The sequence below is a fragment of the Sebastes fasciatus genome, chromosome 14, assembly GCF_043250625.1.
Source record: "Sebastes fasciatus isolate fSebFas1 chromosome 14, fSebFas1.pri, whole genome shotgun sequence".
NCBI lineage: Eukaryota > Metazoa > Chordata > Actinopteri > Perciformes > Sebastidae > Sebastes > Sebastes fasciatus.
In genome coordinates, this window is record NC_133808.1 from 18,555,099 (window position 1) to 18,579,416 (window position 24,318).

The 24,318-nt window shown below is 40.1% G+C and overlaps 2 protein-coding genes across 2 annotated transcripts in view; both read left to right on the forward strand.

Moving 5' to 3' along the window:
- The window catches only part of LOC141782758 (activin receptor type-1-like), a 201,142-nt gene that overhangs the window by 122,456 nt on the left and 54,368 nt on the right, over positions 1 to 24,318 (forward strand). The gene's annotated exons all lie outside the window — the stretch shown is intronic.
- The window catches only part of LOC141782752 (coiled-coil domain-containing protein 148-like), a 33,715-nt gene that overhangs the window by 4,627 nt on the left and 4,770 nt on the right, over positions 1 to 24,318 (forward strand). The window contains exons 4-11 of the mRNA XM_074659426.1: positions 1,908 to 2,011; positions 3,306 to 3,397; positions 3,506 to 3,657; positions 6,357 to 6,452; positions 7,402 to 7,583; positions 8,398 to 8,536; positions 12,903 to 13,109; positions 23,112 to 23,252. Of these exons, the coding sequence (XP_074515527.1) occupies positions 1,908 to 2,011; positions 3,306 to 3,397; positions 3,506 to 3,657; positions 6,357 to 6,452; positions 7,402 to 7,583; positions 8,398 to 8,536; positions 12,903 to 13,109; positions 23,112 to 23,252 (1,113 nt within the window). The remainder of the gene's footprint in view (positions 1 to 1,907; positions 2,012 to 3,305; positions 3,398 to 3,505; positions 3,658 to 6,356; positions 6,453 to 7,401; positions 7,584 to 8,397; positions 8,537 to 12,902; positions 13,110 to 23,111; positions 23,253 to 24,318) is intronic.

A 24,318-nucleotide genomic window follows, 5' to 3' on the forward strand; every position in this document is an offset into this window, starting at 1 on the left:
GGAGAGGAGCACCATAATTTCATGCTATAAAAAAATGTCTTCTTTTACTTTCATCTCTTGAAAATACCACACATTTTGTTCATCAATATCAAGATGGTGACTGACTGAAAAGAGAAATCTGCAAGGCTTCAAAATCTGATTGTAAATCTGCAAGGGCTGGATTAAGAGATGATGTAAAAAATGAGATGTTAAATGGTGTCACATGCATTAAAATATGCATTACAATGTGGAGTGGCAAAGATATGAATACAATAGAGGCATGGATTTTCTTTAAATCAGTTTGATACAAACAATAAAAAAGTAATCCCCACTAAAATAGTGGAAATGTGAATATGAATGTGACTGGACACTCTGTACGGCTGGATAGTAAAGCAGCAGTGGGTAGAATTGGAGCAAATATGATTCAAAAAAGTTATTTTTATAAAACAGTCACTATATCCTGACAGTAGTGCATGAGACAGGTAATCTTAAAAAATCATGTGTCTCTGTGTCCTCCGGTGCTCCTAATGGCATCTGCAAGATTTCACAAACCGGAGAAAAACAACCAATCAGAGCTGAGCTGGAGTGTGCCGTCTCTGAGCAGCTGTAAATCTCTCACAAACTCCGGTCAAACTAGGCAGCGCTGATCAAATATGAATCAATATTCTGTGACTGTAATGACTATTTCTTGCCTCAAATGTTTTCAGAAACATCTTGCAGTGTACTGTTTAGCTGTAAAATGAGAAAGTTTCCCGTCATGGGTTAGATTTTTTAAAGCCTGAAAGCAGAGGCATGAGGAGGTGTAGAAGTCTATTTATCTCTCTAAACACTTGAATTATAATATGCTGAAAGGTTATTATGGAATTTTTTCCCAATGATGCCAGAAATATTCTGCCTACTGCAGGTTTAATGGATTAGTTTTATTTGGCACAGTGAGACTAGAAATCAGCTGATGTAGGTTTAACTCCAGGCACAGTTTTTATAGCCCAGCTGAGCTTATTAGACGGCCAATGCAAATCAAGATCACCTATACATGACCTGGCGGAGGCATGGGATGACCTCAATTTGGCCTTTTTCTCTCAGAGCAGCACTAGTTTCAGATTGAGCGCTGTAGATTCCAATAATTATGAAATAGACGTCACCCTGAGGGTAAATATATATAGTCAAACTTCATGAGCAGCAGCAGCTTGACATACAGATAGACAGTCACGGCATAAATCAACCCCCCCACACATTTGATTTCCTATTACAGTAATATGAAATAGACTGTACCCACCCACGTGTTAGTTATTTGAGATATTCTTTTGTACAATTATCTGAACCAGTGGCCTGTGTATGAAAACACTGATAGAAGACAATGAGAGCGCTCTGAAGGAGGGCTTTGTTTTTTCATGATGAAAAAGGAAAACAAATGAGAGTAGATTAAGACTTCTACCTCCCCCTTCCTCTCCTAACAACAGGCCTCATGCGTGTCACGCATGTTTCTACTTGATTATTTTAATTTGCCGCTGTTTATTTTGCTTTCATGCTTTAACAGGGATACTGTTTCGGTTGAATTACCAACGTTTATGAGCTTCTCACAGACACAATAATGCTAATAAAGGCTGAAGCAAATGCCTGTATGAAAATATCCCTGATGTGCAGAGAGGGAGGGAACTTATTCTTGACTATAAGACATTTTTTTTGTTTCACCATGTTTGTAACATCATGATTTATGCTTTTCCGATGTTACAAAATGCTCCAGATAATTGATGCATTAAAGCACTCCAGATTCAGGTTTGTCCAGCTGAAGTTAATTATTTGTAGGAGGAAATAAATGTCATGGCTAAAGTGCATTTAAAAGCTAACGCGATTTTTTTTTTTTTTTTTTTTTTCAGTTTTCAGCTCCAGGGTTTATTCCTGATGTGCATTAAAACCTTGTCTTACAGGTTCAGAGGACCCGTTGTGCGGCCAAGGCAACCAAGGAGAGCTCCATATTACGACAGCACAGACAGGTGTGGAGCAGAGAGTGCCCCAGGCAGCAAAAGGCAGAGTAAGAGCCCCCTATTACTCCCTGTCATTATCTGCTGCAGTTTTCTGGATCTGCTATTACACCACGCAACCGCTCCACTTAAGCTCCATTGAGCCCAGACAGGACCCTGCATGAAAAAATAAGGTGTAAAGAGGGGGGACCAAAGTGAGCCCAAAGAGAAAAATGGATCGGAGATGAGGGGGGAGATTTAAGCTGATTTTCTCGCAGTGATGACATTGAATTAAAGGGTGAGAAACAGAGAGAAGTGGAGTTTTTTTTTTTAGCTGTGTGGGAACAGAGGAGTATACTCTGCGTGCTGAGGCAGAAGTGTGGGGCTCTGGCCCCAGCGGTGTCATGCCTTGTGAAGTGAGAAGGGCAGCGCTAGCTCTGGGGTGCAGCTTGTTTGGCTGCGTAATGACTGTGTCTGAGCCACCCAAGGTTAATGATGTACACAAGCGTGAGCCTCAGTAATGAGCCCAGTCATAAAGATGTGCCACCGCTTGCAACTCTCTTACGCATATATATCTAGTTAGTACAGCGTAGGATTCAAAAGCTACCTTGTCAAATGGTAAAACAGGCAGGTATATCTCTATGGTTTCTTCACAATCATGTCAACACGTGGGCTGGTAAGTAAGAAGTAAACAGTCACTGTAGCACCCTCCGTAGGCCTGTTGGTGTGATGCTGCCCATGGCGTAAGACATTATGTCCCCAAGTGTTGGGAAAGATTGTCCCAGTCGAGTCTGAGATAGTGTGTGTGATAGTCAGATGGAAGGATAGATCTGGTCCCCATGCTGCTCCCATATCTCCAAAAACGAATCAAAGCAGTAGAACGCAGTTTTCATTCACTTGAAGTCAGAGGTCAAGGGAACCCTTTGAAAATGGCCATGCCAGCTGTTCCTCGCCAAAATTTGAGTGTAACTTTGGAGCGTTGTTTACCGCTCTTCCCGACAAGCTAACATGACATGGTTGGTGCCAGTCAATCATACCAGTATATATTCACTCTGGCTTTAAGACTGAGCCTGCTACAACCTTTCAAAGACAGAATAGCGGCTGAATAGTTTATATAATAAAAGATTGATACTTGACGCCTGTGTATCGATACAATATTGCCACGCAAAATATCGCGATACTATGCTGTATCGATTTTTTCCCCCACCCCTCATTTTTATGTAGTAAGTATGTAGTAATTGGGAGTTTTTTTTTTGTCTTTTTTTCCCCAACAAACATTCGAACCAAGTGACATTAGCTTGCTGTCTTTGTAGGTTCTCTATGTTGTATTATTTAATTGTTAATTGTCTTTCTCTCATGAAACAGGGAGAAGGCTGAGAATGACATCCATGATTTTCTAGAACAGATCAGGCCAAATGGTAGAACAGACACTGCCGTCTTCTCACTTCAAGATTATGGTAAACTAACTGTTTTATAATTGTAAGAGTGACTGTATCTCCATCAGTCTCTGCTGTTTATAAGTACTATACCAATATGTGTCCTTACATGTCTGTGTTGGGGTTCAGGGCTGCTCCTAGAGAGAGAACAGGAGGCGTTCAGGATGGCCACGGTGGAGCCTGTTCATCAGCTCAATGATGACCTGCGCTTCAGACTGGGTGAAGTACAACATCAGCAGCTCACTGCCCATCGATCAAACTGGGAACAAGTAATACAACAGGTATCTGTGTGGTATGAAATAAAGACATATGTGTATGACCACAGTGACTTTGAGGAAAGAGCTTTCTTTGTAGAAAGCTAGCAGAGTGGCAAGATTTCTAAATCTATCTCAGAAAAATAGATGTCTTTTGCTGCACCTGGTTCGAAAACTAAATTGGTTAATCTTTTGAGAATACTCAGCTCATGTCCTCTTTTGTTAGCGAACCATTTGGGAGTATTTTATCCCGTCAGTAAACTCAAAGTCCTCAACGATGAATCTTATCCATGCTCACTCTCTGCAGGTACCAAACCAAAACAGTCTGTGCTGCACATCCAAACAGAAATCTAAACTCTCCTGCTTGTTCACACAATGATCTCAGCTTGCACACAGAGTCGTATTCACTCTCCCTGAATCTCTTGTTTGTTATATATCCACAGTCCCTAAGTCACCAAGTCTGCCTTTGACTCTCGGAGGCTTTTTGCAAGCTCGATAGATGAATGGCGAGATTAAGGAGTAAGCAGGGGTCTTTAAAGACAGATCATACTTGGAATGAACCGTCTGCCAGCCATTTTGTCTCCTCTGTGCGGCTCACTCAGGCTTGTTTCTTTCCCATGACCCCCTCTACTCTTGCTGGCCCACAGCCCCTAGCCACCTGATTACATGGGCACAATAGGACACCCCCCCCACCCACACACACACACACAGCCACAATGCTTCTGCTTTTTGTCTTTTTCTTTTATGTCTTTTGTCCATTTTTTCTATTTCTTATTTCACCGTGTTAATTCACTGTCAGACTCAAAACAACTCAGAGAGAGATCCTTTTCAGGTGCTACATAATTACACTCCCATCTCCGAGTGTTTTAAATGAAAACCAAAGGGTCTGAAGAAAAATGGACACTTTGTTAAGCGCTTCTTTATAAAAGGGAATTCAGAAAGGTACAATGAGAGTGAAATTTAGCCATGTTACTGGCTGTTAAAGGAACAATGTGTAACATTTAGTGAGATTTATTGGCAGAAATGTAATATAATATGTAAGGGATGATGTACAGCGAGCCGGTCATTGCTGTGAAATACACCGGGCGTGAACCTGATAGGGTGGACCCCGACGAGAAGCGCAGTTTAACAATGACCCGCTAGCTGTACATTGTCCCGCTTATTACACGGTACTTACTTAAGAAATCAATAATTTGACATAAAAATGGTCCGCCAGAGTCCGACATCAGAACTGCGTCCATAGTAACAGTCTGTTATACATAGCAACTGTCTGCTATAAAGAAATAACAGACCGTAGAACGACGTGATTGACCAATCAGAATCAAGAATTCATCAAATCCGTGTAGTAATAATAAGTATGTTTCTTTAGTATATAATCACCTGAATCTTAGAATGGTTGTGTTTTTGTTATCTTAGAATGAGCCGTTTATATCTTCACAGGGAGCCGGCTGCCACATCACAGTAGTCCAGAAAGGACAAACCAAACATTGGCTCCAGATAGGGCCATTCGCGTTTTTACATTTTTGCATCGGCCCCCGTAGTTCTCCTACACGCTTAGCACATGGGAGAAATTTCAGTTGGTTGCAATCTGCAACCTCACCGCTAGATGCTGCCAGATCCTACACACTGCACCTTTAAAGATTTTGAATTATTTCGACACCATACATTATCATGTTGTCCAGATGTAATCCTTCATTTTGTGTAGGTTATCAAAGCGAAGATCACTTGTCTATCCATCCATCCATCCATCCATCCATCCATCCATCCATCCATCCATCCATCCATCCATCCATCCATCCATCCATCCATCCATCCATCATCCATCCATCCATCAGTTGTAGTGGAATGCTGAAATCGTTTGCTATCTTTGGCCATATTTTATCTATTCCTTGTTCCTTGTATATTCTTTTAATTTACAGAAGGGGTCCCCATCTTTATCATGCATGAATCCCATCCAGGCTCATAACACCTGCCTGCCTATAAATTCCATGACTCCCCTTGTTGTACAATAAAAATGTTAGAGCTGGGCAATGTGGTTGGAAAAAATATCTCTATTTTTATTATTATTGTCTGCTTTATACTGCAAATTTGTCAGTAATCAGAACATCTATGAATTAGATGTTTTTCGGCAAATTGTTACTATACAATACTTGTATAAATAGAAATATCTACTTCAGTTTTAATTGTAATGTCCATGTTCCCTTCCTGAAACAGAGAAACAGGCCTAATTATTTGATAAGCATCATCTCCATTTCTAACTAGATGTTTTCCTCCTTGTGATAATCTAGCATCGAGGAAAATAAGCAGCTACTGATTACTTCCTGTTACTGAATCATTCTCATAATAAAATGTTTCTGAATCTAGACGTTTGCGAGAACAGGGGGACCTCAGTTCAACCAGCACTGTTGATCTGAGCAGACATTATGAGAGGGAAGAAAGTGTTACAGCCGCTAGCTGTGATCTCTTGAGTCTGCTCCCCGGTCCCAACTAAGCTGTAAGAAGAAGAAGAAGAGTTTTTCTCAAAGCATTATTGATATAAGAGGAAATTTCTAGATAGTCAGGGTAAGACGTGGAACAATTTAGTCTATTTGATATTAAAGTGGCAGTTCATGCTTGCCAGTTTGATTTCCCTGGACAAAACAAGGTCAAACTCTGCTACTCTCATGTTTGTTTTCTAAGCCTGTATTTAAGACAATTTCTATGTTTTTTTGTGCTTGAATCACCAGATAAACTTTGTGAAGGACCAGCAAGATGACATAACTGCAAAACTTCAAGCAGAGTGCCTGGACCTGGAGGAGGAGATCATTGGCCTTGGATTAGAAGTACGTTTCGCACTGCTGCTTCTAGATCTCCTCCCTCTGTTTTGAGCTTAAAAAGTATTTGCTACAGCAAGGGTTCCCAACCTGGGGTCTGGGCCCCCCTCAGGAGGGCGCCAAAGATCTCAGGGGATGCGCTAGGTTGTCTGTTCTGAGGTCAATATTAGATTTTCACACATAACTAAAATCATAATAACACAATTCATTTATACAAACGTCTGTGTACAAAACTAATTAAAAAGATATTTTTATTGCTACTTAATAGTCCACATTCTATTTAAACCAGGTATGTGTGCACAGTTGCAGATAAAGATCAGGCTACACTAATATTATTAGTATTATACTTAAATATTCCAGTGGTGGCTGCGTAGGATTGTTTCCGACACGTGTGATCCAAACATTTTTAATAACTCCAGAACGTTGTTATGTCCAAAAGTCAAAATTATTTGAAAAAAGATAGATGTAATCCAAAATTCACAACATGTTTTTACCTAACAAAATATTCTGGTTCAATCCATATTTGTTGGTGTTTAGCCTTTCAAAAACAACATTTTCACTGTGGTCAAAAACTACATTTGCTCTCCCGCTTGCGTCATAAATTACATTTATTTAACCACAATAATAAAACATCTATTTTGGCTCTAACACTATTAAATTAATTGAGTTGTTACAAAAAAAGATCATATTATGTATCTGCATTTGCATGGCGAATCTGTCAAGACGTCATCACTTTATTTATGTTGGCGAAATTGTCATATTCATTAAAGAAAGTAGATTTAATAAAAGAAAGACTGACTTATTTAATACACCGAATCACCTTATTGAAGTTGAGGATTTTGTTTGAGGATTTGTAAATGAAAATAGTTTGGGAACCACTGCGCTACAGTGTGTCACCAAAGCAAATGTCTAAACATTTCATTATATATCTCAAAGATGGTCATATTGTTCCCCGCAGAAATATCTTACTAGTACTTCAGAAAGTCTGGTGAACATGGAAAACATTCCAGAGGAGGTTTTTGATTCAGACTGCCCTTACCCAGAGCTGAAGGACTCCCTGATCCAGGCCTTCCTCTCCCTGTCAGAAAGGTACCAGAGGAGGCTGCAGAGTCTCCAAGATCAGCTGCAAAGAACTGACAGGTAGGCCCGAGGACAAACTGAAGTTCAGCTCTGCTTCTTTTCATAATTCTAAATGCTTACACATGGATTGAACAAGGAAATTGTAGTGATTTTTGCAGCTAATGTGGAATATGTGTCTGACTGCACTCCCTTCAATATTCCACTCACTATCGATAGAAATAGGCTTTTAATGATTTTCAGCCATCCATTATGATAAATGCAGGTATAGCTAGATCTCCGGTGGAGCCGGGCAGATCAAGATGAAAGATTAGAAACTCAGCAGGACATCGACAGCATATAGATGCACAGTCACTTTATTCCCCGGGAGCAAGCTGTTGAACAAGACAAGTCTTTCTCACCAGGAGGTTGATTATATCAATGTCTCTTGATTTTTATTTCCACATGGTCTCTATATTGCACATTTAGCTTCTATGAGTAGTGTGCAATTTATCAATATGTATCCTTTGGAAATGAAGTGGAGTGAAACAAAGGAAGGGGAAAATTGGGTGTGTTCCAATACCCATACTACCGTTCTATTTAGTATGCCAGAAAAAGATATTGTATGTCCCAAATATTTTTAGTAAACTGAAACTTAATAAAAACTGTATCCTTTAAGAAAATTATTCTAAAAATATTCTATATATTCTATACCATACATTTTTTTAGCTATAATATATTGCATCCGTAAAAAAAAAGGCAGCATGAATTTCTGTCAACTCTTGTGGCGTTAAAAGTAAAAGTAAAAAGAAAAAGTGTGAGATTTGGAACGTAGCCTATAGTGTCATAGTAATATTCATTTTAATGAATGTGTTTTCTGGGTTGGAATCTGTTTCAGGTTCTGTGGCTGGTGTGCAGACGACCACCAGCGCTTCCAGTTCACTTTGTCCCAGTACACTCATGACATACCCAACCACAGAGCGCTCTGCATGGACATGCTGCAAAGACTCTTCCCTGAGAAAACTAGAGAAGAGCTGGTCAGTATACTTTGGCAAAAACATGTTGAAGAAAAAAGAAAATTGATTTAGTTGCATATTAAATAGATCAACTAAGTTTACCAAACAGAAAAGATCATTAATCAGCAACATCTTTGATAATCAAGTGTTTAGGTTATGTTTCAAACTGTCACAATTGTGACAATTGTCTCTTTTTTGGCAAATGAATTACACTCAAAATACATGTGTAGGGAGGTAGAGAGAGAGTCTGTATACTGTATATATAAAATGATTTAGGAGGCGCTGGATTATTTACACAATATTATCATATGTGTATTATTAACATGATACCAATATTTCATTTTTAACTATCACGGTTATCGCCAATACTGGTATATAGTGACACCCCAATTTCAAACAAACGGGCCTAACATGCTGGTTTCTTTAATCTGGGGAAGTGTGGCTGAGAGAAGTGCTCTCTTTTCCAGGGGAGTCCTGTTCACACTCTCACAGTTACATTAACACCTTGAAGCTGCAGAGTACAACCACAGTGTGATCTGCTGACCACTGAGCCATTGGGGGTTCTGTGTGGCACTGCTGCCTATTGCCCTTTTTAATTTTTCTCCATGACTAAACACTTACATGACCACTTCAGTGGATGGACGCACACATGCACATACTGTATATCGATGCCCTTCCTCTCCCACCCATCTAAAGACGTCTGAAGCATCCCTGCAGTGTGAGTCCCAGGCTCCCTGATCAATGCAGCTCAGCAGCCTGAACTGTGCAGGGAGACACACAGATAAGCCTGGACAATGAGCCGCTCAGCACGCCGCAGGATGTGCCGTGTCACCCTCCGTGGATGGCTCGCTCACGCCACTGCCTTGCATCGCCATGACAACCGCCAGCAGCGCTCTCCTCCCTCACCCTCACCCGCATCCAGAGACCTGTCGTTATATCAGTTCCAGCTGGGTGCTGCATTTAGAACTGTGATCGCTCAGCCTTTGGTTCTGGGGTGTGTGTGTGTGAGAAGTAGAGATGTGTCTCTCACACTCTTTTCACTTCCTCAGAGACAGACCCAGAGTTGATGTAGAGCTGACTCCACCTAATACAGCTATTAGTCATAATTAAGCTGGCTTGCGTGCAGCGTATAATCAGTGTGAACTAAATATTGAGTTGCTGAAACTTCACTGATTAAGAGCATGAATGTTATTCTGACTACAGTGTTTGGAAAACAAAATGTAGATTCTTTTACAGGCCTTTTTGGGGTTTTCTGTATCTTAAAGCTGCAGTGGGTAGAATTGGAGCAAATACGATAAAGAAAAGTAATTTTTATAAAACGGTCACTATATCCTGTTGGTTTTAAGTTGGTCTTAGTGTTTTATTGTGGTGTTTTATGTTTTTTATGTTTAACTGTACAGCACTTTGTTCAACTTTTGTTGTTTTTAAATCGGCTTTTTCAAAAAATTTGGATTGGATTGGATCCTGACAGTAGTGCATGAGACAGATAATCTGAAAAAAATCATGGGCCTCTGTGTCCTCCGGTGCTCCCAATGGCATCTGCAAGATTTCACAGACCGGAAGAAAACAACCAATCAGAGCCGAACTGGAGCCTGCCGTCCCTGAGCCAAACGTTCAAACTAGGCAGCGCTGATCAAATATGAATCAATATTCTATTCCTATTTCTCGCCTCAAATGTTTTCAGTAACATCTTGTAGTGTACTGTTTAGCTGTAAAATGAGAAAGTTTGAAAGTAGATATTTTAAAGCCTAAAACAGAGCCATGAGGAGGTGCAGAAGTCTAGTTATCTCTCAGCGCACTTGAATTACAATATGCTGAAAGGTAATTATGGAATTTTTGCCCAATGATGCCAAAAACACTCTACCTCCTGCAGGTTTAAATGAACATTTATTAGTATCCAGTAAGCTCAAAGGATGGTCCCCTAGTTGAAGTGACTACACCTGCACATTTTTGGCTCCATTAGAAATAAAGTGAAAATAAGAACCCTGTCTGTTTAGCAGCAGTCTGCTTTGGGCAGATATTGCCTTCGTATTCGCTGTGTGAAAAATAATTCCCATTACTCTTGCAGACATATGGATCGATTGAAAAATTCTATAGTTGGCACTGTAATTGCAGAATTGTTTCTATGGAGTCTACGCCTTCGCTCTAAGCACTTCTTATATTGTTTTTTCACCTCAGAGCGTTGAAGGCGTCTCCTGCTTGAGCCTTAATACTTTCCTCACCTGCCATTCTAGTTCCATCTGCGTGCAGTCATTTCAGGATGATAGCATCATTTTCTGTCAGTCTTCTTTAAATTCTAACACAAGATACAGCCGCTCTGTTTTATAGCTATAGCAGGTGTGACATATTACCACAGTTAAAAGGTTTGTGCAGTGTAACAATTTAAGAGTCTCGGTGATAAATCAGCTCCCATATTCCTTACAATTGCTTGCAATTTCCGCTGTTTTGAACATTCTCCCATTTTTGGTGGTGGTGGTGGAAGAATAGTGTGAGAGAGAACCTTTTCTTAGGAGTTTTACTTTATGCTTTTGTGAGTCATTTCAGTTTCTTTCTTTGATCTTGCAAAGAAATATCCAAAGGAAAATAGAGAAGAAAGTTACATTATAGTGACATTTACTTTCTTCTGTCTCTTCATCCCAAGACGCTGAACAAAATGTTTTCTTATGGCAGTTTTTCTGGTACATATCGCTATCTCCGCAAAGAGCCTCTTTATTCTGACTGCATGTAGAAGTATGTGGACATGTTTTCCTTCTGCTGACCTAAAGTTGAACTAGTCTCCCAGATGGCGGCACACCAGCTAGCTTAGAGTCTCCCTCTGCTGGATGGGGCTCTTTATTGTCTATTACTCTTTGATGTTCTCTCATAACAAGTAGGAGGCCATTTCATAGTAATGCCCTCATAATGTTCCTTGGCAATAGTGGTAATACATCATACCTCTTACCTTTTTCTGACTGTGCAGCCGATTTTATTTCCTCCTTTGTGTAGCTCAGTCCTCCAGGAGACAGCACTCTGCAGAGGGAATGAGGATGCAGCAGCAAAACTAAATGTCGTGCCGCATTAAACCTGCAGAAGGCAGAATATTTTTGGTATCATTGGGCAAAAATTCCATAATAACCTTTCAGCATATTGTAATTCAAGTGTTCTGAGAAAAATAGACTTCTGCACCTCCTCCTCAGTTTGCTCTGGCTGGTGGGCGGTGCTTGGTATTTCCTCAACTGGTCTCAACATGGCTGCCGGGTCACAAACTTTCTCATTTTACAGCTAAACAGTACACTACAAGATGTTTCTGAAAACATAAATACATACATAATAGGCATTACAGTAACAGAATATTGATTCATATTTGATCGACGCTGCCTAATTTTACCGTTTGATCGGAGTTCGCAAGTGATTGACAGCTGCTCTGAGACAGCAGGCTCCAGCCCGGCTCTGATTGGTTGTTTTCCTCCGGTCTGTGAAATCTTGCAGATGCCATTAGGAGCACCAGAGGACACAGAGGCACATGATTTTTTACAGATTACCTGTCTCATGCACTACTGTCAGGATATAGTGACCGTTTTGTGAAAATAACTTTTTGAATCACATTTGCTCCAATTCTACGCACTGCAGCTTTAAGTGTGCACTGCAGACACGGTGCGGTGGATGGTTGCACATACAAACTGTATCTAATGTGTTGTGCATATGTATGCACACACACGCTGTGTTCATGCTAACTCACACAACGACACAAAGAAGGCAAGGGTAGTGAAGGAGAGGACAGGAGAAAGTGAAGAACAAAGGGTGGATCTTCCTCAAGTTCTAAAGTTGTGCATTAATAAACAGGATTTGCTCGACTGCCTTTGGCACTTCTGTTCCCGTTGGCAGGTCTGTCAGCTCACTCATTTTCAATAAAACCAGTCAGCCGTCTAATGCCTTCCCACCGTCAGTTAGCCGCTATTAGCCCATAGATGAATATCATTCCCTCTGTTCCAATGAGGCAGCCAAGTGATGCAGCTTCTGTGAGCGCTGACACAATGATGAATAGCTACAGGCAGCCCTCACGCAGAAAGGAACTGTTTTCCTTCAGGACATTTCACAGCCAGGAGAGAGGAGGGACCATTTTATGCAGCAGCAGAGCCAGATCTGACACCCAGTTTTCCCTGTGGTCCTGCTGACATTATTATAGACAGTATATCATGTAGGGGTGTTTGTGGATTTCTGTTTGTGTGTCATCAATTTTGCACAACACCATGTATAATACAGCAGTGTTGCCCCTTGGGCCTCGCAGTACTTCAACCTTGCACACTGTGTTCAATTTCTGTCTTAGGTGATGGTTTTTGTTCCAAGCTTATAAGAATAACTATACTTGACCAAGTAAGACTAACTGCCTTCTCTGTGCATGTTCCAGATGGAGCATGAGCGTGTGTGGGACTGGCAGCGCTTCACCCAGGCACAGCTGAGAGTGGTGACCCAGCAGCGTCAGCGGGACCAGGAGGAGCTGCTGGCCAGAGCTCTGGCCACCCTGCAGGAGGCGAGACATGCCCACCAGGAGGAGCTGGAGCTCCACAGAGGCCGCCAGCACCAGCAGGACATCTGCTCGCATCTCAGAGAGAAGGTTAGGGTCTTCTGGTACACCGTCACACCAGAAGCTGTCACATGTCAGGAACATATCCAACTTTATGTTAGCAATTATGCTACAGTTCTGTGCCTCCAACCCATACTAATCCCTGCAGGAAGTGGATGTATGAGTTTATTAGTATACTTCTGCAGCTCACCCAGTATAGGCTCTCTGTGGTCTACTTCTAGGCACTCACATCGACTGGTGGAGTAGAATTCAGCTGGTTTCCACTACATATTATGCATGATATCCTTTACATATGTGTAGATGTGATATAGCTGTGAGAGACCAGACAGGCAGTAATGTCTGACTGCCTTCTTGTGTACACTACATCTGCTGACGAGGCTGCATATTACGCCAGGCTGCCTGACAGCATCTCTGGCTTTAGCTGCCACTTGGGATGGGCTGTGAATGCAAACAGGCTAATAAGGATGGTCTTGCAAACATGATGTTGCTGTCTCTGAGGGGTGCTCGCTCACATTCGCACAACAAACAACTTACTCATGTGAACAAGTCCATGTGTTGTACAAATTGAATTTGCTTTGCCTGCCAGTTTTTTAAAGAAAAAAATAGTGCTGTTGTCCTACGGCTGATTAGATAACAAGAGTCTGTGATGTACTGAGGTTGGGTTCGTGTGGGCTGTCACCACTGAGTCTAGTTTTGTCAAATAACAGGACATATCACCAAACAGGGGACAGCATGCTGGATTAGTATTTGCACTATTTGCAGGAAGAAGGTCCTGCTGTAGGCTTGCTTCCTTGAGACCTGTGGAGTTTGCATGTGCTCACCTTCTTTGAATTTAAACTAATAAATTCTCGCTTCTCGTTGCCTTAACTATAAACGTACTTGTTACTTAATTAAACTACCGTAGGGCTGTGGGTAAAGCAAGAGCACGGGGAGAGCTTCGTCTGTGCAACAGGATCCACTTTAATTTCTCAACTCAAGCGTAGGACAACTGAACACCCATAACCAAAAGGTGGCACATCACTTCTTACTTCATATCACTCCGCCAATCTTAATCATCACTCACCTTACAAGCAAGTAAGGTGCACCATATTAAATAGTTCCAGATCTAACTTAAGGAGCAGAAAACAATATGTATACTGTATAAAATAAATCTTCACAAAAATAAATCTAATCTTTACATTAGTATATGCATATGAGAAGTAATAGATCTATATACACAAATGTGTAAACAGTTTGTAAAACAGTAGATAGAGTAGCCTATATAGAGCTAAGGTGAGCAAGGCACAAGGGAAAAGAGAGCGAACGTTGCTCGGTTTTGGAGTTTATATAGTTCAAATGTATTGATCTTGATTCGGCCTCAATAGGAGAGTGACCCCTATCCAAAAAAAATATATTAATGTATTATTTCCCTGTTGCCATATATAAAATGTAGTGTATTTTTCCACTTTAATCTGTTTTGCTGCACGTTTTATGTCCTGGGATTCTACAGTTTCTAGCAACAGCTTGCAGATTCTTTCACTTTGACTAACATAATACATCATGTTGGACAGGTAGTTTTTCTCCTGACTTGCTTTCATTATACAGATGATTATTACATTCCATTGGACTGTTTTCACTTTATCCTTCACTGTGCTCTGCAATTTACTACTGATGTAAGTGACGCGAAGCAAATTCAAGGGCAATGATCACTTCACATTCAGTTCTGTCAGAATGAGCTACTTTAGATACAGCTGCAACAGCGGTGGCATAATAGAGTTGTGTGGGGAGAAAAGACATCACAGGTTCTTAAAATGATGTAATATGTTATTCAAGACAGTAGTATGTACCTGCAAACTCCTTTTTACAGCATTTTTGCAAACAACAGGGTCCTTTGACAGTGTGCGAAATACGGGGATGAGACCCCCTGAAAGACGCAACATCTAAATTTTGGGGGGGTCTCTGAAAAAAATCATTCTATTATTATTTGTAACTTGCAATTGCCACTAAAAATGTCTATTTTAAAGAATACTATGTCCAGCAGAATTCATTAATTGCAAAACATTTACTCACAAATATGAATACAGACAATTATTGTGGTGTTTCCTCTTATGTTAAACAATGTAAGGGGATCACGCACATCCAAAAGAGACCAATGAAAAACGTAAAAGAAGATCCGCACACTGTAGCACCCTTAGATTGCAATTTATTGGCACATCTTCGTAGGTGACGTTTTGAGCACAAGCTCTTCTTCAGACTTAATAAATCTGCACGGAGACGCCATCTTTATAGGGTAAGCGCTCTGGTCACATGATAGTCACATGATACTGCCAGTGACCCAAGTATCCCACATATAATCAAAAGTAATGTGCAGCCAGAAAAAGTAATTGTGATAGACTTGCTGTGTGCATGAGGTGAACAGTTGTACAGCGTGTTGTCAGGTTAGAGAGAGAGAGAGGTGAGTGTGCTGTGTGGATCCTGTTGCCGGGCATAGTTGTTGCGTAGTTGAGTAGTTGTGTGAGTGGCCTTATGGAATATTATCCTTGTCGATGTGTGTGCAAAGTGATAGCCGAGTTGCCTTGGCTTGCATCCGTGAAATCTGGTATATTGTGTATTGAGTCTGTGTAAGACTTCAGCTCTGGAGCACTGGCCTTTGACTTTCAGTATACTGTAGGTAGACCTGCAGCAGAACATAAACTACACGCCTCTGACTATGGCAAACTCATTTCTGGGTTTAGTTTTCATGGCTCTCTGAGGCAATAAGAAAAATAAAATCACACAGACGTTTTCATTCCCATGACTTTTCCACATCCACGTTTTTTTATTTATGCAGTGCATGTGCACACATTTCAGTTTGTGTGGAGGCTCAGATGGACTCCTGTTTGCATCCAATCTTTCTTTCCAATGCCTTTATCATCCCAGCACAGCGACTCAGCGGCGACACAAGATGGATTCTCCTCCCATCGCATCTGCTTCTTTAACGCTTTGTTTTCTGCTGCAGCTGCTCCCTCCGACCAACACAAGCAACTCCCCTGACTCCACCGTGAGTCATTCACCCCTCTTGAGATCAACTCCCTTTCCACACTCTAAATTGTATTTATATTTTACTATGTGTGCTGTATAGTATGATATGATTTCATAGAAGGCTGGTGCAATGCAGCTGGCAGGCCACCTCGAAGCATATCAACATTTATATATTATGGTGGACTCCTGGTCACCATCATTATTTATCATTTAAAAGCAGTTCATCCTCAGTTGTTTAGCTTTGCTTTTCTGCATAGTGTACTTTGTACCCTGCGGGGGTTCTTCTGCAGTTGCCAGGGGTTACGTGGAAAGACCAACTAATTAACTAAACTCAACAAAAAAATAGAAAGGGTTATTTGATTGAAAAATATATCCACATATCTGTCCTAAGGAGGAAAATACATAGCCCTAACAGGAATACAAATTGGTGTGACCTTGGTGTGAACCAGTAAGCTGAGTCAGCTGCAACACATTAACACCGCCTGTTACATTGAGAGTTTGTGAAAACTAGTGAGCAGAGTTTAAATTGTTCGCTTAAAGTAATGGATTTTGAAATAGTTAGCTAAGTAATGAGTTAATAATTGACGTTGCTAAAAGTATTAGATGGCAATTTCTATTTTGTTCATTTCATTTATTGGTTTATTTAAGACAAGGACAGTGTACACTAAATGTTTTGCACCAGGTATAGCACAATGCTAGTTTACATCCATTGTCCCTGGGCATGTGTAAAATGCACATATAACAATAAGGGCTGTCAATCGATTCAAATATTTAATCACGATTAATCGCATATTAATCTCACACATACTTTTACTCCACTCCATATTGTACTTTTTAATTGTACTTAAGTACTGTAATTAAGTACAATTATACTATATATATTGTACTTAAGTACTGTACTTAAGTACAATTTTGAGGTATTTGTACTTTACTTGAGTATTTACATTTTATGTTACTTTTATACTTTTACTCCACTACATTTATTTGACAACTTTAGTAACTAGTTACTTTGCATATTCAGATTATTCATAGAAAATCAACTAATACATTATGATGTATTATCACAAGTTAAGTTACCCAGCAGTATATAAAGTACTTAAACTTAGCTCCACCTTTACCAGCTGCAGCATTAAAGTGATGAACACATTAATGCATCACTAATTAAAGTATATTTTGATGCTAATACTTTTGTACTTTTATTAAAGTACTTGTAACAAAGTATGTTTTGTTTTATACTAGTATTGCTACTTTTACTTAAGTAAAAGGTCTTAATACTTCTTCCATCACTGAAAAAGGGTTTAGATCTAGATGATACTTTGCTACAATGGATAATCGAATAGTGACCCTCTTGGAACAGCTTCTACTGATGTTGACTACATGGTTTAAACCACAGCATTCTTGAAACAGATTAAGAAGATAAAGGACTGCTGTGATGGTACTTGTCGGCTACGGTAGTAAATTGCTTCCTTGTGTGATTATGCAAATAAACACCCTCCACATCTCGTCTTCTCTGTGCCTCCATGACTTCAGATGAGAGCACATATTGGAGGATTTGTGGTCAGGACCGGTCTGGTTCTGACCTCATGACAGGGAGCGAGGCCGCATGCTGCCAGCTCTCTTCTGAGGGACATGCAGTGGGAGGAAATCCAGGGTAATTGATTTCAGACTGAGCTTGTACCCTTCTGTTTTGGAAAGGGCAAGGCTGTCACACAGACCACAGCTTCTTCCTGAGAGCCACAGATTGGCCGTGGAAAGATGGCCAGCTGGATTCAGATGACGATCAAAAAGCGGTTGTTCAGTTTCAGAGTGAGCTCCAGATGTGATTGTAGAGGGTGTGTATTGTGAAAAGTAAAATTAAGATAACTAGTAACACTGCATGCATGAAATATTCATATTTATCACTAAAAGACAGACTCTTCTTCTCGAATTATCAGCTGTTTGTTCTGCAGTGTTCTGGCTGCTGTAATTAGCTGGCATTGTTCTTGGTGTTACTGTTCATTCAAGCCTTTTATTCTGTCCTTGCTTTCATTCTGCCTCCCACTTACATCTTACTCCCAGGCATCTTTGATGAGCGATTGTGTTTTCCACATTAGTAAATAAAGCCTGGAGGGATGACAGATTGTTGCAACATGCTCAGGTGGGAAAGAGATGAGCGGCCCAACAGTCGTCAGAAGAAAGATTTTCATAGGATGAGAGGTTTTCTTTTATTGCAAAATCAGATTTTTCATTACCTGCTCTACTTTGCAATATAAACAGCACTGTTACAGATTAACGTGGACTGCCGTTCAAAAGTTTGGAATCAACTGTTATATTGATTTTTCTTCTTTCCTTCGATAACTGCTATTTTTAACATGGATAAAAACAGTATAATTTAGACACCAAATGTATTATTTACATTTGAAATAGTTTTTGCCCCAAAAGAATAATTAAATGATTAAAGGAGACCTATTATGCTTATTTTCAGGTGCATACTTGTATTTTGGGTTTCTACTAGAACATATTTACATGCTTTAATGTTCAAAAAACACTTTATTTTTCTCATACCGGCTGTGCTGCAGCCCAGTCTGCTCTGATTGGTCAGCTGGCCCACTCTGTTGTGATTGGTCAACCGAATCAAACTCTTCGGACTCCGCTCCAGGTCCGCTCTAACTTGCTTTGTTTGAGGGCGTGCCAAACTAGCCGCTAGGGCAGGTATTATGCAAATGTGTTACTTGGTGACATCACCATCTTATGGAAGAAACGGCGGGATTTCAAGCGAGGCGTTTCAGGCAGTTCAGGAGCAGTGTTTCTGTGGGGGAGAAAAACTCCCTTTGGCCTGGACTTTGTAATTTGCAGAACTTTTACATGCACATAAAAAAATATATAACACACTAAAGGAAAGGGAAAAAGCACAAAAGCATAATAGATTCTCTTTAAAACCTCCGTTTAGTCGATATCCTCACAGTGTTGCATGACACGGGAGAATACTGTTCTAAACAATTTCCCAAAACCTTTATTCTGAATTTGATTTACAGTCCAGAAAAGCGTAATTGAACCTTGATCATTATTGAACCACAACGGTGCAATTGGGCTCTAAATCTTTTGGAAACCTCAGTCTACTAAGTGGTTAGATTGAATAGGTTTAAACTGTGATTTGTCTGTCCATAGTATGTAGAAGTTTGAAAATTAGCTTTGCTAAAACAACACGCCTGTTAATTCCAGCTTGTTATAGGCATTATTGTGCACTTGAAACTGAAACAGGTAGCTGTTTCTATTTATAGGACCAGTGTGTAACATTGAGGGGGGATCTATTGGCAGAAATGGAATATAATATTAATAACTGTGGTTTCATTAGTGTATAATCACCTAAAACTAAGAATTGTTGTGTTTTTGCTACCTTAAAATGAGCCGTTTACATCTACATGGGGAGCGGGTCCTCTTCACGGAGTCCACTATGTTGCTCCACCATGTTTCTACAGTTCCCCTTACAAAATGACATCTGTTTTTAAAGAGGCCTTTCTAAAACCTCAAAGCACGAAATACCATTCGAAAAAATATAGAGTAGTCCTCTCTGACTGTAGCTGATCAAGCGTTCGTGGCAGGAAATTCCAAGCTTTTGAACGGCAGTGTATCCGCATGATCTGTGTACCCGTCCTGCAGTAATTAGTGTTATGTTTTAGGCACTGTGTGTTAGCAGATCCCCCGCTACTGAGTGTTAGTGACTAACAAGTACGACTCTTCATCCTCTGGTGGTCGAATGGACAGCGTCGGTAGACTCTCAGTAGTTGAGACAGTGCGTGGGCCACACAGTGTTTCAGCTGACAACTCTGAGGAGCTAATTGCTCGAAATGTGTATAATCTTTCCTCCGCAAAGTGACGTACCTGTTATGTACCTCAGGAAAAGTCTTATTGTGCCGTGCCAGCTGTGGAAATACAAAGAATTTCTTGGAGGAGTGATGATTAGCATGAGTTCATACCAAATCTGTTTCACTCATCTGTTCTACATCTAAAGTTTGGCATTAAATGACCTGCAATGGAAAGTTACAACGATGGCTGCTGCAGCAACACCCCCTGACAAAAGACATCACGATAACTGTACAGTTATATTAAGAAAGGCTTTGAGCAGGCTGCAGTGTGCAGATAAAAGGGCTATCATTCTTTTGTTATTCTGACATCTCTGCAGTCGTTTCTGTGCTGCCATGAAAAAGGATGGTGTCCCATTTCCCTTTGAATTCACAGAAAATGAGATTCTAGTGACACATTACTGTAGACTGTACATAATGACCATTTTATTCTCTTTGTGCTCCCTAAAATGCCTTTTCATCTCTGCCTAAACAAGAAAGACAAGACAAAATCCGTTCAGCCGCTGTGGCTCTTACGGTGTTCATGGATCTAAGCTGTAATAATACATTTCAGATTGTGCCGTGACCTTGAGTGACCTCTGCATTTGAACTTCAGACTTTTGCTTTATGACACTTTATGACACAAAAAACAAAGATAGCGTTATCTGTCATGTGACAGATCTTTGTTTTTTAGTGTCTCAAAAAAACGTCCTTTACAGACCCACCAGGTTGTTTATACAACTCGTCTCTCACGGTTCCCAGCATCAAACATGCAGGTATCTTATCTGGGCCAGGCTGCAGTTTGATGGATGGTTTAATTATGTGGGCTTGTTTTTCTGTATTTTTTTTTTTAAAAACAAGCTTCTTTAATATAATTTTCAGAGGGAGAGAAGGAGAGAAAGACAGGAATGACATGCAACTGGATGGTCAGCTTCTACGTTAGAGCCCTGTAGGCCAACAGCACACTCCGCAACGTGTAGTTTAAAATGTGTTTAAACCCTTTATATGCACTATGGAAAAACAGATCTGTGCAATATTTACTAAACATAAAGCCCCAAACAATCATGGATCATAACATTTAACATTGCTCATGTCTCAAATGTTTATGGTTTGTTTTATACACCCAAAAATAATGTTATAATAATGTGAACTAAAGCGTTTTATTAGGCATCCTTTCAATTTATGTTAACTTGAATGTGCTGAGGTTTTGTATAGGTCTGGTGTTTAGCTCGGGGCAACACTAGTAGTTATTGGAGTCATTACTGTGACGTTTCACAATAGAGTATATTATATTACACAGGGCAATGCCAACAACAAAAGGTGAACATTACATATTAACACAAACAAGGTAACACTTTATAATAACCATCATTTATAAATGGTAAATTGATTTAAATTGAGTTAATTAAACATAGTTAATAGTTTTTTTTACTGTTAACAAACAATGAAATGCTATAATTAATTTTATTTAAACAGTTTATTGTTGCACACATTATAACATTTTATCCATCCATCCATAATAAATACAAAATAATATAATAAATAAAATATAGCATTACTAATAATTAGTAAACATTTTTAATTTTAATTTCATTGTTTGTTAACGGTAAAATAATTATTAACTAAGTTTGATTAAATATCAATTTACCATTCATAAATGATGGTTATTATAAAGTGTTACCAGGGGAAAAGCAGTGGAACAAATGAACAGTGCAAGACCACTGGAAAACAGTTTTGGTATACTGTATGTTATTCAGGATTGCTCTTCTGGTCATGAAAACTACATATTGAACTCAGTTTTCATAGAAAAGAGAGCCCTTAATGTCTGTATGAGACAGAACATTTAGCACCCGGCTTTGACACTGTCAGATGGAAGAAGTGGATTAGAGGCTGGATTGTTTCAAGTCCTCTCTCAAACACACAGCTGCTGCTGCTTTTTTCTCAGGAGGTACATCAAGTATGATTGACTTGATGATAGCGCTGGTGCTAATGTGTGTGAGACCATGTTAATTTGCAGTTCATTCCTTCGGGGGATTCCTAAGCTCTCCGCTGATAGATCTGTGAATCTGTCTGCCCGGTCGGAATGCAACACTCTAATACCCGGCACGCCGCAGAGACCCTGCTGCATAACGAACCTGTCACTCACTCCCAGCAAACGTTTCACTGTGTGTGTGTGTGTGTCTGTGTGATAAGTTTAGACCATCTGTTTCCAGATGTATAGCTTGGTGAGTAAAGATTGATATCTCTGCAAGCATGTGAACACAGTTTTAGAAGAGAAATATTTGCCAATGTTCTGTCAAGACAATGTATCTCCATGTTTGTTGATTACCATATCTTCAGATCAATATGTCCTCATCCCAACTCGTCATGACGTTTTGTCAAACCCCTCGGCGTCACTTTTTGGTCGCAGTAAACACATGAACATGGTTGGGCTTAAAAGTACTATGTTTGTACAGTAAAAATGACACTAAACGTTGTGAACACAGGACACCAACAAACAGCTGATTATAACGTGAAAGTGAATCTCCTGGATGAAAGCCTTGTGTTTGTTGGACCTATCCACCTCAAGTGTGTCTCTTTCGGTCTTTAAACTACATCACCACATCACTTTCCCTGAGCGTTTGATACTGACGCAGATGGGTTTACATTGTAGTTAATGGAAAGCTCAGTGCATCTCATACGTATTTGACGCCCTGGGAATGAGAAGGGGCTGTTCAGACACGCTCTTAGTTTCATAAAAGACTTTTAAACTCAATTGGATAATGACAAAAATCCATAGTCATACAGTTGCTTGTCTTTGTTCTGATATTCTTAGCTGATATTTTGGAATTACATTGTTGCTTAATACATTTAATTTAAAAGTTACTGCTCAGAAGCTTTTCAATTTAAAAGTTGGATGGGTGACAGTTTTCTTGATACCTGTCCTGAATTCCTGTATAAGGACAGCACTCTCCTCACTAGAAGAAGTTCTGGGCTCAAACACAAGGGTTTGCTTTATAATTCAATGCTTTGACGGGTCCTGAGGTGATCAAGCACAAAGTGTGAAAGAAAGTTTTGACACCTCCTCCAAAGTTCACGCCACACGTTGGCATCGCGGCAGTGGGGCTCAGCTGGTCGCCTCCCTGCGAGTGATTCTTTCAAGACAGCTGTTAACGTAGAGTAACTTTGCTTTTCATTTCTCCCCGGTGTGTATTTGCATGTGTGTTTGTAGCTGCAGCGGTGGCGGGCCCAGCAGGAGGAGGTGGCGAAGCTGGAGGCAGCTATAGCGGCTAGACAACAAGAGGAGGAAGAGGCGAGGCTGAAGAGGGAGCAGGAGAAGGAGGCCGCCATGAGGTCAAAGCACAAAGAACAAGTAAACATCATCACACCCATCACAAGAAATGCATTCGTTTTTTTATCCTGTTGCACTTGCTTAAAGGAACAGTGTATACAAATTAAGAGGATCTATTGGCAGAAATGGAATATAATATTAATAAGCATGTTTTCTTTAGTGTATAATCACCTGAAATAAGAATTGATATGTTACCTTAGAATGAGCCGCTTATATCTACATACTGAACGGGTCGCGATATTATGAATCACACTATGGCGAAGGCATGACCTGCCCTACTCTTCCTTTTGATTGGCTTACCCTGATATTCTTACCCTAACCCGACCCAATCCAACCAACAAAGGCAACGCGTACCAGCCAATCAGAGGCAGAGTAAGGCGGGTCATGCCTTTGCCATAGCAGGATTCATAATTTACAGAGTGGATCCTCTTCACAGAGCCAGCCGCCATGTTTCTACAGTAGCCCAGAATGGACAAACCAAAATCTAGATAGGGCCATTTGCATTTTCACATTTTGGCGTCACGACGGGAGAAGTTTCAGCTGTGAAATGCTGCACACTGCACCTTTAATATTGACATTTATGCATATGAGTGCGTACAATCACATTTCATTGTCATTTGTGTGGTTTCACTCCTATGTGTTACCAGTACCGTGGACAAACGGGTTACACACAACGTTTGTGAAAACGTGTATTATGAGCAAACCAAGTTGAATTAAAACATCAGTGTATAAGCGATCTCCATAAATACGTAGGTGTATTACAGTAAATATTCTTTCTAGATGACAGGTGGTATTTTTTTATCCTGTGCTCACAATATCTGTATGTTGTGTGCAGAACTTATAACCATGTGTGTGCAAGTTTATCTTGAGGAAAAAAATATGGTAATTCACTATAGATTCATATGCTTCTTCATCATGCAGGAATGATCTGCTGTATATTTTAATAGACAAAAGGTATAGATTGGTTAGGTTTAAAGAGTCTAAAGAGTCCTAATGGCTCGGCTGGATCCCAACAAATGGCAATGATTTCACAGAAAAGAAAGTATTTCTCAAAAGCACCAAGTTATATGTGACACATCAGCTCATT